This window comes from Diceros bicornis, chromosome 2 (genome assembly GCF_020826845.1).
Source record: "Diceros bicornis minor isolate mBicDic1 chromosome 2, mDicBic1.mat.cur, whole genome shotgun sequence".
Lineage (NCBI taxonomy): Eukaryota > Metazoa > Chordata > Mammalia > Perissodactyla > Rhinocerotidae > Diceros > Diceros bicornis.
The window spans coordinates 78,369,938-78,385,316 of NC_080741.1; the positions used below are offsets into that span (position 1 = coordinate 78,369,938).

General features: G+C 42.3%; 1 protein-coding gene across 1 annotated transcript; it reads left to right on the forward strand.

The window, feature by feature from the left end:
* Window positions 1-1,739: 1,739 nt before the first annotated feature.
* Window positions 1,740-3,239, forward strand: LOC131421181 (serine/threonine-protein kinase MARK2-like). The gene has a single exon (XM_058567907.1). It carries the CDS (start codon window positions 1,740-1,742, stop codon window positions 3,237-3,239), a length of 1,500 nt encoding a protein of 499 aa, XP_058423890.1.
* The last annotated feature ends 12,140 nt before the right edge of the window (window positions 3,240-15,379 follow it).

The window sequence follows — 15,379 nt, forward strand, 5'->3', positions numbered from 1 at the left end:
TTCTATATGCCTTATGGCTTTTTTTGTCATTACCGCGTGACTGTCTTCTTTTACATTTAGTTCATTTTGGGTAGAGAAACATTTCAATTACCTTCTCAATTCCTTTTGTGTATATTCTATAGCTTTTTCCTTTGTGGTGACCATGGGATTACACTTAACATCCTGAAGTTACAGCACTCTAATATCAATTTATACCAGCTTAACTTCAGTAACACACAGAAACCCGGCCCCTGTGCAGCTCTGACTCCACCCCACTTCAGTTATTAATGTCACAAAATTACATCTTCAGGCATTGTGTGTCCAAAAACGTATATTAACAATTGGGTTTTTTGATACTTTAGTCTCTTAATGTAGAAAACAGAAAGGGGAGCTACACACCAAAGTTCCAATAGCCCTAGCTTTTGTAATCGTCCACGTGCTTGCTTTGACCAGAGATCTTCATTTCTTCATAAGGCGTTGAGTTACTGTCCCCTGTCCTTTGGTTTCAACCTGAAGGACTCCCATCATGGGAGGGCAGGTCTAGTGGCAAGAACTCTCTCGGCTTTGATTTATGTGGGAGTGTCTTAATTTCTCCCCCAATTTTGAAGGACAGTTTTTCCAGATACAGGATTCTCGGTTGGATTCTTTTTTCCTTCAGCACTTGGAATACGTCAACCTGTGCCATCTGGGCTCCAAGGTTTCTGTTGAGAAATCTGCTCATGATCTTATTGGGGAAAATACAGTGAAAGCTGTTTTCCTCTCAGCTTTATAAATGCTGATGATGTCCCTTCACGAGTCTTACGCGACAGAACGTTTTCCTATAGTATTATAATATCAGTTAAGTTATAGGAGCGTTTTGAGACTAATCAGAGTTTAAGGAAAAGGAATTGAATATTTTAAAGTGTAGACATTATGAGGTCTTTAAAAGCCAAAAATTATTACAGATTTTTAAGTTAGAAATGAAAAGGCCACTGAAGCATCCTACAGATTTTAATTTCTAATAAAGTAAATATCATTCTCTAATATTCCACATAAATAAAAAGCTCTCTGGGGTCCTTTATTTTAAGAGTAAAGGGTCTTGAGACCAAATGCTGAGAAAACCACTATGGTTTATCCCCAGCCGTGACTGGCCCATTTGTTGCTCTGACCTCATAAGGAGCCATTGTGATGGGGTTTACAATACCTGTATAAGTCTCTGGCCGGGCCTAGGTTTTTTGTCCTTATAGCCCAGGAAGCTCCTTGTGGTGACCTGTCGGACTTGGACAGTCAGTTAGTTAGCTTGTTTTCCCGTTTGTCTTTTTTCCCATTTTGCTTATTTTTTCCTCATTTTGTTTTTTTCCTTTTTCCCCCATTTTGTTTATTTTTTCCCTGTTTTTTTCCCTCCCCATTTTGTTTTTTTTTCCTTTTTCCCCCATTTTGTTTATTTTTTCCCCATTTTGTTTTTTCCCCATTTTGTTTTTTCCTTTTTTCTCCTATTTTGTTTATCTTTTCCCCATTTTGTTTTTTCCCCATTTTGTTTTTTTGTTCCCCTTTTGTTGATAAATTTATTTTGTTATTTAGTGTTAGTATTGTTAGTACAGTCAGTATAGTTAGTATTGTTGGTACAGTTAGTATAGTTAGTATTATTTACTAGTGTAGTTAGTAAGTGTAGGTGGCATTGTTCGTATCATTAGTTAGTATTAGTTAGCATACTATAGTTTTGTTTGTTAGCATAGTTAGCATCGTTAGTTAGTATAGTCAGATAGTGTTAGCAGGTCACCATGCTTCCGGGCCATGAGGCCACCTCTTCTGAGAAGAGGGCCAGTATTAACCATTACAAGTTCATTAAGACCATAGGCGAGGGCAGCTTTGCCAAGGTAAAGTTAGCCCTCCACATCCCGACCGGGACAGAGGTGGCCGTTAAAGTCCTTGAGAAGAACCAACAGAGCTTCTCCAGCATCAAGACACTTGCCCGGGAAGTCCACAGCCTGAAGGCGCTGCAGCACCCGAATATCGTCCGATTGTTTGAGGTGATTGACACCAAAGACAGGTTATGCCTTGTGATGGAGCACGTTACGGGAGGAGACATGTATGATTTCTTAAGAATCCACGGCCCCATGACGGAAGAAGAGGCCCGAGGGAAATTTCAACAACTAGTTTCCGCTCTCCACCACTGCCACCAGAGAGGCATTGCCCACCGGGACCTGAAGCCGGAGAACATTCTTCTCGACGACGACCTGAACATAAAGCTGACAGACTTCGGTCTGAGCACCTTGTTCCTGGGCCGGAAGCTGACTAGCTGCTGCGGCACCCTCTCTTATGTGGCCCCGGAGATCTTGCGGGGCCTAGAATACGACGGCCCCGCGGTCGATGTCTGGAGCCTGGGTGTCGTCCTGTACGTCATGGTCACTGGGTGCCTGCCTTTCCCGGGGGAGGACATAGGGACCGTGAAGCGGCGGGTCCTGACGAGGCGAGTCCATCTTCCTTTATTTTTATCAGATGAATGTAGAAATCTCCTGAGAAAACTGTTGACCGTCGAACCCAGCGAGAGAGCAACTCTAAAAGACATCCTGAACGACGCGTGGGTGAATGTGGGCCACGAGAAACTCAGGCCTCACAGGGAGCTGCCCTGTGACAACATGGACCCCTCGGTGACAGAGGTAATGGTGAGGGACCTGGGCTTTGAGTGGGGCAAGATCCGGCCTTCATTAAGGGCAAGAAAATACGACCACCTGATGGCCACGTACCTCATCTTGAAATCCAAGCAACAGGAGGAGGGCCCCCCGACTGTAATCCCTTCCGTTGGCCCCCAATCTTTCCCAACCGGCGAGGGGCAGCTGCTCTCTGCATCTCCACTGAGACGAAGTCACAGCGAACCTCTTCTTCCGACCTGGTTCCACAAAGAAGATCAGCGGCCCGAGGAGAAGCAGGAGTCAGGGCTGAAGGCCGAAGAGCCCGCCAGTGCCCTCCCCAGCCTGGAGTCGAGGACCGCCAGCCCCAGCCCAACCCCTTCGAGGAGCCCTGGGGCCTGCCCCCGCACCCACAGCACCAGCAACGGGACTGGAGCCCCAGAGGACACCCACTGCCCCCAGGGTGTATCCTACAACAGAAACTCCCCCGACGCCGGGCAGCCTGATGGGGAGACCCCAGCCTCTCCCTCGGGCCCCAGCCAGGGCTGGCGGGGCGCCGCTGGGAGATTCATAAACTTTATAAGTCGCTTCTGTTTTTGTCTGCCCAGCAAGAAGAAGCACGTCAAACTCAACCAAGTGAAGCCGCTTTAAGCTCTGGCAGGGACAAATCAACGATTGTGGGGAGGGCAGGCTGCATCGCCCCCATTTTAAATGGAGAGCCAGCTGCTGAGCTCCAGGGAGCCTGGCAGCGTGGTGTGGGAGTTTGGCCAGAGGCTGGAGGTCTTCAGCGGGGAGTGGGAGCAGGGCAAGCAGTACGGGCCGTACGTGCACGGACGTCCGGGCGAGAGGACTTGGTCAGGTGGACGACGGAGGGGTGCAAACTGCTGAGGGATTCAAGTCAAAATGGTATCCGGCACCTCCGTGGCCTTCAGAAGCATCCAGAACACTCGGTGAACTTAGAGGACAGCCTGGAGGCGCCTGGGGGGCGCGAGAAGAGGCCTCCCTAGCTGCAGGTCTGCCAGAACGGACTGTTTTTCCTGGGGCACTTCTTCCCTCCCTTGTCCTCTCCGTCTCTTCTTCCATGTTTGTGGGGAAGAGGCACGGTACTTATAAAGTACTTGGTTTTCCAAATATTATAATAAACTTGAAGTGCCAGAAAGATGTGTCACAGAGACGCTGTTTTGCATCCTCCTTGCACAGGATGGGGCTGTGCATGCTGCAGTGTGAGAAGCGTGTAGTGATGTAGTGCTTGGAGTTAGTCAGAACGACTAAATGGGAAAGTGACTTAGAATTATGATGGTAACTCACAACAGCAACGAATGTGGTTCTGAAGGGAAAAGGCTGTGAGGCATATTGCAGGGCAGAAAGACAGAAACTGGGTACTGACATTACCTAACGTTTTCAGAAGGACCAAGGGAAACTTCTGATCCTGTGGCCTTGATTAACTACAACCAAGAGGTCCATAATAGGATAACAAAGTCCCGTGAGCTAGCCTGTGTGGGGCGTCAGACAAGTGACAAGGGTGTGGGCCCCCAGAGCAGTTTAAGGGTCCCTTACAAGTGCAGCTGAGTTTTCTGACTATAATGCAGGAGTTAGGCCTTTCCACTGTGAGGATTTCTCCTGTTTATAACAGTGGCACTGAGCAGTCCCTCTAAGAGGCCCGCCTGAGGTGTGGGCTGTTCAGCCAGCTCAAGGTTCCAGGGGAGCTCCACGGGCAGCCAGACATCCTGGGCGGGGGGTGGTTCATCAGAGGGAGGCTTCATCTATCAGGGAACGTCCACATGGGCTCCTAAGAAGCCCAAGGAATGTCCAGAAGGCCGCTGGCTGCTGCTCGAGGGGCTGGGTTGCAGTGTGTGCAGAGTCTGTCAACATGCTCATGAGACCGCCCAGGGACGGTCCTAGCGTCTGGCCGGTCAGAGAAGATTTTCCTTCTCCCTCTGAGAGCAGGGCCAGGATAGGTAAGAAGAGGGCTGGGGATGGGGTGGGAGTCTTGTCACTCCCCCTTCACGTCCCCTGTTTTGGTTTTCTTTAAACAGCCCGATGTGTGGTCACCCAGTGTTGCTCTCCTTGGAATCTGTGCATGGCTCTCATTCCCTTCAGGGCAAGTCCCAGTTCCTCAGTGGGCTTTGGGGACCCTCTGTGACCTGTCCCCCTGCGGACCTTTTCACTACCACCCCCTCCTTACACTTGACTCACACTGAATGGTTCCGTTTCCCACAGACGCTCTGCCCATGAGGTTTACTCTCTGGGAAGCCCACACGCCGGGCACTTGGCCAGACTCCATTGGGCATTCAGCCTGTAGGGGGGGAGGGGAATTTGAAGAACTGGAGCGTGCGTGGAGCAAGGGGTGAGGTGGTGTTTTAGTTATCGGTCGTTGTGTAACAAACCACCCCTAAACTTAGTGGTTTAAAACGAGAATCATCATTTATTTACTCAAGATTTCACAGTTTGGGCAAGGCCCAGGGGGGACAGCTCCTCTCTGCCCTTTGTGACATCAGCTGAGGCCTTGCTCACAATGGCTGGCAAGGGGGTGCTGGCTGACAGCTGGGCGCTCGGCGGGGCTGATGGCCAGGGGCCTTGGTCCTCCTCCACGTGGCTGCGTGGCCTTCCTCACAGCGTGGTGGCTGGTTTCTAAGAGTGAGAGAGCACAAGTTGCCAGTCCCTTTAAAGGTTGGGCCTGAGCCTGGCAGGAGTGTCATTCCTGCCATCGTAGAAGTCACAGAGTCCAGGTACAGCTACTGGGCGTTCATATCACAGACCTCGTCTTTTTGTGTGTGTGAATAAAGATGGTATATATTTAAGGCATACAACATGTTTTGGTATACAGATACATAGGGAAATGGTTGCTACAATAAAGCTGGTTAACGTGTCCATCTCTTTACATAAATGTCTTTTTTTTATGCAAGCACCTGAAATCTGTTCTTACCAAATTTCCAGTATATGAAACGGCACTGTTAACTCCAGTCATCGTGCTGCACATTAGATCTCTGGACTTATCTATCCTGCCTCCCGGCAGCTGTGTGCCCTTTGACCGATCTCTCCCCATTTCCCACCACCTGGTCCCCTGCTGACCTCTCTCAGCCACTTGCTGCAGGAACTGCACCCCCTTTTGTGTTGGGCATCACCTCCTAGGCTATATAGCTCCTTGTCCTTGAAGCGCATGTTGGCCGGCTCTTGCCCCAAGCCAGCACAACCCCAGATGGTTAGACACGGGGCGGGAGCACACCAAAGCCGAGAAAGTCAGGGCCAGCTGGAAGAAAAGAGAAAAGTAGACCGTTCACCCTGCTCAACGGAGAAACTTCCCTTGTCCCCCTTTCCGCAGCAAACCCTCCTGAAATTAGTGGGCAGAGGGGCTGCATTTGATGACCAGAAAGGCGATGTCTGGATTTAGTTAGCTGGCTCACTAAGGTATTGATGGACGCCATGAGCTGGTGCTCTTTGCTAAATGAACCCTGCGAGTCCCCCCTGTACCCCACCCCTTACCCCAGGGGTCCCTGCTTGCTGAGGTTATTTTTCTTCAGACTCAAGTGATCCTAGCTGCCACCTATCTGGTTGGCTGTTTCAGCCTCCTGGGGCAGCAGGGAACTGTTTTTGCCAGAGAAGCCGGTTTGTGAATTCATGTGCACTATTTTCCCCGAGGTGAGACATTTGCAAGATCAGATGTATTCATATTCCACAAATGAAATTGTTACCGAGCCGGAAGTAGGTTCGCCCTCCTATCGCGTGGCAAGCCGATCTCTGACACCGAGTGTAGTGGAAGAAAGTAGGAATTGTACTGCAAAGTGCTGAGCAAGGAGAATGGGCAGCCAAAGCTGTAATCCCGAACTCCCTGAAAAGCTACAGGCAAGGGTTTTTATTTGGGGTTTTAGATAGGGGAGGGGGAGCATCCATGTGGCCTTAGGGGCTGAAGTTTGAAGAGTCCTCTGCGCAGGCATGACTGCTTCATATCTCTTCATGGGTCACCTGTGCAAATTGGAGGGGGTTCTATGTGTTGCCTGAAATGGGTTTTTAGTCTGTGACATCTAAAGTTTACAGTCAGTCATTTTAGCTTCTCAGTGCACCTGCGCAACATTTAGTCAGGCATGGAGGGTGCAGGGCAGTGGAGGCGGTCCTCAAGCTGCTTTCCTATCAGCAGTCCTCCTGCTGTTCTGTGAGGAAGATTAGCCTCGAGCAATATCCATTGCCAATCCTCCTCTTTTAGCTGAGGAAGATTGCCCCTGGGCTGACATCCGTGCCCATCTCCTTCTACTTTATATGTGGGACGCCTGCCACGGCATGGCTTGAGAAGCAGTGCATAGGTCGGCGCCTGGGGTCCAGACCTGTGAACCCCAGGCCACGGAAGCAGAGTGCATGAACTTAACCAGTACACCACTGGGCCGGCCCCAGGATAAGACAAAATTTAAGATAATAATTTAGATGATGGACATAGCGAAGCAAGGATCTTTAAATGATTCTTGATAAGTAAACTGTTGTTTGATAAGCAAGCAAGTTGCTCAGGTAAATAAACTCCTATCTCAGGTAAACTGACTTTTAAGAATTTTATTTGCACTTGTCCCACCTCCTCCCTGGCATGGTACCACTCCTGAAGAGGGAAATCTATGTTTCCAGTGTGAAACTGATCCTTCATCCTGGCAGGAGTAGAGATGCCCTTAATCACAAATCATTATGTATGTCTGCTCTAACCTGTCTGTGGACTATCTGAATGATTGATGAAAGACACTCTTCTTTCAGAATTCAGGCTGGAAAAGTGGCGGGCATTGCTCACAAACATTGCAATGTGAACTAACAAACCACAGATATCTGGGGCAAACAATTACAGTCAAAACATACAGTATACTGCCAAGGTCCAGAAGAAAAAGCTGGAGAGAACTTCTTTGGAAATTAGGAAATTCAAAAGGACTTATGTGCATGGGGAATTTAGAAAGCCAATTTTGAAAGCTTGCCCAGGGCAAGATGCACACTCAGAAAAGATTAGAGAAGACTTTAAACTTTTATCTTGTGCTAAACCCTAGCTCTTTGCAAGCCTGGCTAAGTGTTGATGGAGTGCCCTGGCACAGAGCCAAGATGCAAAGACTGAGACAGGCATAATTTTTTTTTTTCATGTTTGTTTATTTTTGTTTTCTGGCATTTAAGAAAATCACTTTCAATACACTACCTGAACCCAAGCTAAGGAACAGAGACTATAGTGATCACACACAACAAGGAATATAGTCTTTTCAGAAACAGTTTGAGAAAATCACTAAACAAACAGACTGCTATAGATATCATCAATTTTAAAAAACAAAGCAAAATAAAACAGCAAATTGGGGAATGAAGAGAATTTGTATCTAGAGTTACCACATTATAATATTCAAATGTCTACTTTTCAGAAATAAACTCATACATCTATGGCGAATTGATTTTCCATAAGAACGCTAAGACCATTCAATAAAGAAAGAATAATCTTTTCAAGAAATTGTGCTGGAACAATTGGGTATTTTTGTACAAGAGTGAAGATGGACCTTACATCATATACAAGAATGAACACGAAATGGACCTAAATGTAGGGGTTATAAAACTCTTGGAAAAATAACAGAGTTAAATCTTCATGACCCTGGATTTAGTAAAGGATTCTTTGATATGTACATCTAAAACATGAGCAACCAAAATAAAAAATAGATAAATAGGACTTCATCAAAATCAAAAAAACTTTTGTGGTTCAAATGACACTATCAAGAAAGTGAAAATAGAACCCCCTTCTCCCTGAAAGGGAGAAATTATTTGCACATCATATATCTGATAAGTGTCTCGTATCCAGAATATATAAAGAAAACTTGCCACTCAAGAATAAAAATATAACCCAATTAAAACATGGGCAAAGAATTTATAGATATTTCACCAAAGAATGTATACAAAAGGCCAATAAATTCATGAAAAGATGTTCAATATGATTAGGAAAATGCCAATCAAAACCACAATGTCACACAACTTCATACCCACTAGAATGGCTATAATTGGAAAAAAAAAAAATAGACAATAACACGTGTTGGCAAGGATGTCAAGATGTCAAGAAACTGGAACTGCCATACATTACTGGTCGGAATATACAATGGTGCAGCCACCAAGGAGAATATCTTGGCAGTTCTTCAAAAGGTTAGGCATAGAGTTACTCTATGACCAACAAATTTCAATTCTAGGTATATACCTAAGGGAACTGAAACATAGTTGACAAATAAACTTTTATGCAAATGCTCCTAGTGGCATTATTCATAACGGCCAAAACGGAAACAATCCAAACGTTCATCAGTAGACAAATGGATAAAAAAAAGTGGTATTGAATCCTGCTGCTGCTGCTGCTGCTCTTTCTTCTCCTAGTAAAATAGAATATTATTCAACCTTGAAATAGAATGAAGGACTGATACAATATGAATTACTCTTGAAAACATTATGCTAAGTGAAAGAAGCCAGAAGAAAAAGGCCACGTATTGCGTGATTCCATCTAATGAAATATCCAGATAGGCAAACCCATAGAGACAGAAAGTGGATTAGTCATTAGTAGAGGATGAGGTTGGAGAGAATGAAAGTGAGTACTAATGTGTATGGGGTTTATTTGTGGAGTGATGAAAATGTTCTGTCATTAGGTGGTTGCACAATCTTGTGAGTATAGTAAAAACTCTTCAGTTTCACGCTTTAAAATGGTGAATTTTGGGGACTGGCCCCATGGCCTGCTGGTTAAGTTCAATGTGTTCCACTTCAGTGGCCCAGGTTGGGTCCCCGGGTGTGGGCCTACACCACTTATTGGCAGCCATGCTATGGCAGCAACCCACACACAAAATAGAGGAAGACTGGCACAAATGTTAGCTCGAGGCGAATCTTCCTTAGGAAAAAAAAAAAAAGGTGAATTTTATCATAAGTGAGCTATATCTCAGTCAAAAATAAATTATATAAAAACAGTAGAGATGGACATTGTGTTGGATGCTTTTGAGCAAGACCTTCATTCTTCGAAAGAGGTACATATAAAGTGATAAACCTTTCTTCTACTGTGCATCGTTTAAGTATGAGTTTTTGAACCATCAGACCTAGCTTGTAAAATTGGGTGTGTCTGGTTTGAGGGCAAAGCCTACCTGCTAAAGCAGCAATGAACCTCATAAATCTTTGATGTTATTAGCTGCTAAATTAACCACTCCTATATCCGGCATGTGTCAGGACTGCTTATTATAAGACAGTGAAACTCCTTATTGTTTAAGCCCTTTTGGTTGGGGTTTTGGTTCCTTGGAGGCCAAAAGCATCTTATATGAATTAAGAAGTGTAGATAGTAGAGACAGGATAGGTTACTATTATAGATTCTAATGTACAGAATATCAATATACACCACAGCATTCTTTTCAACACTATACAAGATATTTTTAATTAGCAAAATATGTATAAATAAAAATAATTGTGAATCGATTTCAGACCTATGCCATCTTTTCTTTGGAATTTGTCGTAGACCAATCATTAAAAATGCATTAATTATCTAAATCATTTCTCAGTTATAGCAGATGTTGTCAATGCCTTACCCATACTCCTCAGACCTTACAATTTTGGTGTGCTTCCGGCAATTTCCAACTGTCAGTCAATGTATCTCTGAGCCTAAGGCATTTTGCAGAACCACAGAAAGCTGTTTACCCATGCTTGTGTTGTAGGATGGAAGTCCCAGAGAAACAACACTCTCTCAATGCAGTTCTCAACCAATGGGTCTTGGAAGGTCATGTATAAATATCCAGCTCCCTTTCCTTTCTGGTAGAATAATTGTAAGGATTGTGTTTTGCACCACGTACAAGAGCTTTCTTATAAAACTGAGCTCCAGGGACTCACTGTGCTTGCTGGCTTGACGTCACACTCGTTATTACCTCTTTTCCCTGTATCACTTCCCCATAACCCTACCAATGTTCCTGCACCTGCCAAATTAACTATTTGCTTTCAGATTCTTGTCTCAGGGTCTACTTCCAAGGAAATTCAAACTAAAGTATAGTGTGCTAAAAGAGTAAAGGCAAAATTATCAATCTGAAGATATATGATTTATTCACAATTACCACTTGCACTAACATTTTCATCAGAATCTTCATTTTGCTGTCAAAGGGAAGCGCCAGGAAACAATGAAGATTTAAGAGCATTCAGTGAAGCCATTAACGTTATCAAGAGTAAGGAACTGAATCCGTGGCTGTCCCCCACTTCGGCTTTGCGAAAAGTGTGATTGCCAACAGTTACTATTGCATGTTGAAGCTAATTGGGCTTCTCAAAGAAAAGTTCTCATTAATAGTTTTTATTTCTTTAAGAAAAATTATTTAGGAGCCGTCCGGGTGGCGTAGTGGGTAAGTGCGTGCGAACCACTTTGGCGGCCCGGGGTTCACAGGTTCAGATCCTGGTGTGCACCGACACACACCGCTTGTCAAGCCATGCTGTGGCAGCGTCCCATATAAAGTAGAGGAAGATGCACACGGATGTTAGCCCAGGGCAGATCTTCCTCAGCAAAAAGAAGAGGATTGGCATCAGATGTTAGCTCAGGGCTGATCTTCCTCACAAAAAAAATAAAAAAGAAAGAAAAGAAAAATTATTTAATATATTATATTCACTTGTGGAATTGCATTTTTTATTTAATAATTTTATTTATTTATTTTTTTTCCCCCAAAGCCCCAGTAGATAGTTGTATGTCATAGCTGCACATCCTTCTAGTTGCTGTATGTGGGACACGGCCATGCTGGCCGGAGAAGCGGTGCGTCGGTGTGCGCCCGGTATCGAACCCGGGGTGCCAGCAGCGGAGTGCACACTTAACCGCTAAGCCACGGGGCTTGCCCTGAAATTGCATTTTTAAATTAACATATATTGCTGGTATATTTGCTTATTTGTAAAAATAAAATTAATCTATACAAGGAAAGCTTAATTCAGTGTATAAGAAAGAGAATGGAAAAAATGGAGCCATGCTTTTCATGTTTAGATCATGGTGAAATGGGTTGATTTGGTCATCTGAAAGTATAGTTATTAATTCATTCCATTAACTTCCATATTTTAAAGTCTTGTATGATCCCTTTGTAAGTTCTTTCCCAATCTGAATGATAGTATTGAATAGATAAAATACACTTTTTTCCTATCACTCTAAAAATACTCTCCCAAAACTCATCATATTCAGAGAAAAATCAGATTCTGTGTTGCTTCAAATGACTTTTGTAGCAAAACTGTTGTTGAATAAAATCATATCATTTTGGTTAGGGACTAAATCTTGGTAGTCTGCCCCAAAATAATAATAACAGTAATTATATATATATGGGGGGGTGGCATTGGTTAAGAGGAAACTAGAAAATGGAATCCTCTTGTGAATTTACTATTTCATCATTTTTTAAAACTAAGGCAGTATGCCAAATGTATTGATCCTACACAGTTATATCCTTCTCAGTGGGGACTTTATTTTCAGATGTATCTTTTTGTGTGTGTGTGTGAGGAAGATCCGCCCTAAGCTAACATCTGCCAATTCTCCTCTTCTTGCTGAGTAAGACTGGTATTGGGCTAACATCCATGCCCATCTTCCACCACTTTATATGGGATGCCGCCACAACATGGCTTGCCAAGCGGTGCCTCGGTGTGCACCTGGGATCCAAATCGGCGAACCCCGGGCCGCAACAGCAGAGCGCAAGCACTTAACCACTTGCGCTACGGGGCCTGTCCCCCAGATATATCTTCTGTAAGTCAATCAGATTTATTATTATATTTACTTGTTTATGTTACTCAATTTTTTATTAAAAGGATAATATTGTTATGTTTTCATTGTATACATTTTTACAATTAGCTTTTATTTATGGCAAACAGGGATTTTCCAGTTGTTCTAGCCATATAAAATCTCCATTTGAAATAAATTTAAGAATATTAATTGAGTCAATTTAGATAATATTATTAAATATGTATTAGTACATGGAAATGGCAAAAATAGATGGAATGTGACTACAGCAGAAGAAACTTCATCTTAAAATTAAAACAAGATACTTTCACACTTGGAAGCACATAGTTCTGGGACTATCCCTTGTGACCTGTATGAACTTATTCACTTTATCCTCTTGGCTACAGTTACCCCTCTGAAACTATTGTCCCTTCTAACCTAATATTTTTTGATTTTGTAATTACTAGTCATAAAACTTCCTATTTTTCAGTAACCTTGCACATATATAATTAAAGTTTCATTTTTATATTTTTCTACATGTCAACCTTGAGGGAGTGCTGAATCTCCTACTTCTTCATTCTGCTAATTATGCCTCATATTGGATCACACTTTTGGCTGTGATTTTCAATGAAAACTCATCTTTAGTGGGTTCTTTTTTTTTTTTTTTTTTTCCTATGGGAGACCCAGAGCATCAGGAACTTTTTACTACTTGAAATAATTTCTTTATTGCTAGCATCTTGAGATTTTCTTTCTTTCTTTCCTTTTTTCCTTCCTTCCTTCTTCCTTCTGCTTTTGTTATATTTTATCCAGAAAATTTCTACGTACTTTTAGGGGAGGGAGGCATCATTCCACATTAGGTCAGCTGCCATATTACTAAAAGTTCATTCATATTATATAATATAATGAGAGCTTAGCTTTGTATTCGTATTAGGCAATAAATATGTTTGTAGCTAGATCAACTTTTTATTTTTTCATCATAACTAGATTCCATTATAAAATCTATCTATTCACATTAAAAGATGTTAAAACAAGTAGAGAAAGCTATTTTTCACGGCATTCTCACTATCTTTAGTTACTTATATTTCAGCATATAATTCTTTTGTTAAAATCCCAAGGTTTCAAAAAATCTAAGTAGTGTTAAGAAAATTCACAATCCCATTTAAGGGTACATAATTCTTTTCATTTAGTTATGTAATGTGTTTTCCTGTCAAATGTGATTTACTATGTAATTGAATAGATTTTCATTTCAACATGAAGCATTTTCTGAAAATCATTGACATGTGGAAATGGCAACAATTCCCCTTAAGCTTTGAAAACAATTATGTTAAAGGACCAATTTTGATTGACTTTAAGAAGTTCAAGAGTTCCGTAAATAAAGTAGGTCAAGTATTAGTCATATTTTTATCCTGTAGCAAATGCAGGTGGCCCTTGGACACATTAATATTTCACTAAGTTCTATGTCCTCAATCACACTCAATCGTTACCTTTTGGTTTCTGCTAATAAATATTAGTCCTTCAGAACTTAGCTTAAACATTTTTTCTTACAGGAAAACTTCTATGACCACTTAAATTGGGTTATGATATATGCTTATATAATACCTGATCATGGGGTGTATCACACTTCATTGGGGTTACATGTTTAACACCTGTCTTTTTTCCACCACCCTATAAGCTCTCTGAGGTCAATGACTGTGTTATGTGGTTTCCCTCTCTATCTCCAATCCTTAGACTCTTTGAACCAGGAAGGTGCTCAAGAAATAGATGTTAAATGCAAGAATAGATGAATAAACAAATATATATTCAGAACTATTCCTACACGTAATTTCAAGACACATCAGGTTAAAAGGTTTTGAAAAAGAACAATGTGATGTAACGAAATCAGAATAACTGCTACTTTCAAGTGTTGGTCAAATGTGATCTCTGGAACCATGAGCTTGACTGATCATAAAGACCATAACTGTTCTTGGCTGACACTTCTGATATAGCTTTTATTGTTCCTATGGTTGAAAAATATGAGTCTTCACTAAGCCAAACTCATGTGTTCATCTTCTTTTGTGTTATCCTTAATGCTTGGGTCTCAACTTCCTTTTATATAAAACGAGGTCAATGCACTGGAATGATGATCTCTAGGGAACATTTTGCGATTAATTTACTAATCCAGACTTTTCGTATTTGTGATTCACATTTTCTAAAGTATACCTTGTTAGTTTCTTTCTAATATTACAGAAATTCCTGCATTCCAAATGAGTGCTGAACAGAAACAAAAAAAGAAATACCTGTCGATCTTGAGTCTATATTTTTCTTTTTTGGCATTTTTATTCCAGGAAAAGTCATTTGATTGATCCAGGATTTTCATACATCTTGACCATCCAGCCTATTTGAGTACCTTTAAAGGAGCTGCTTATTTAGGCAATAGAAAAGGAGACCAGAAATCAAGTTAATTGATGCTTCCATGTCCATGATACATATTTTATGAGCAAAATCTCTCTTTTTTTTTTTTTTTTTTTGGTGAGGAAGATTGACCCTGAGCTGACATTTATTGCCAATCTTCTTCTTTTTGCTTGAGGAAGATTGTTGCTGAACTAACATTTGTGCCAGTCTTCCTCTATTTTGCATGTGGGATGCCACCACAATGTGGCTTGATGAGTGATGTGTAGGTCTGTGCCCAGGATCCGAACCTGTGAACCCCAGGCCACCAGAGTGCAGCGTGGGAACTTAACCACTACGCTACCAAGCCAGCCCCAAAATCTCATTTTTGCTAACAAATCTCACTACTCTGTAGGGGTTTCTCAGAAAGACATTAAATTCTGTTCACTTTTGTAGACTTTTTCTTCCCCCAGCTTGCAGCATTTAGATGGTCCCTGACTCTGTTTTCCATTACTTCCATTGTTGCAAGTTTGTAGCAGACAATTTTCTAGTCTATTTATTTAAAGACCACTTTTGAATACAGCTAAAAGAAATATGATGTGGTAACCTATAAATTAGAATTAAGATAGAAAATGTACCATTGTCCAGGCAGGATTTTACTGGTATATTCATTCTTATTGTTGCCTCAGATAATTGGGTTATAAATAGGCACATATCATAAACAATTCAACTCCCTACAAGTTTAGAAATACTT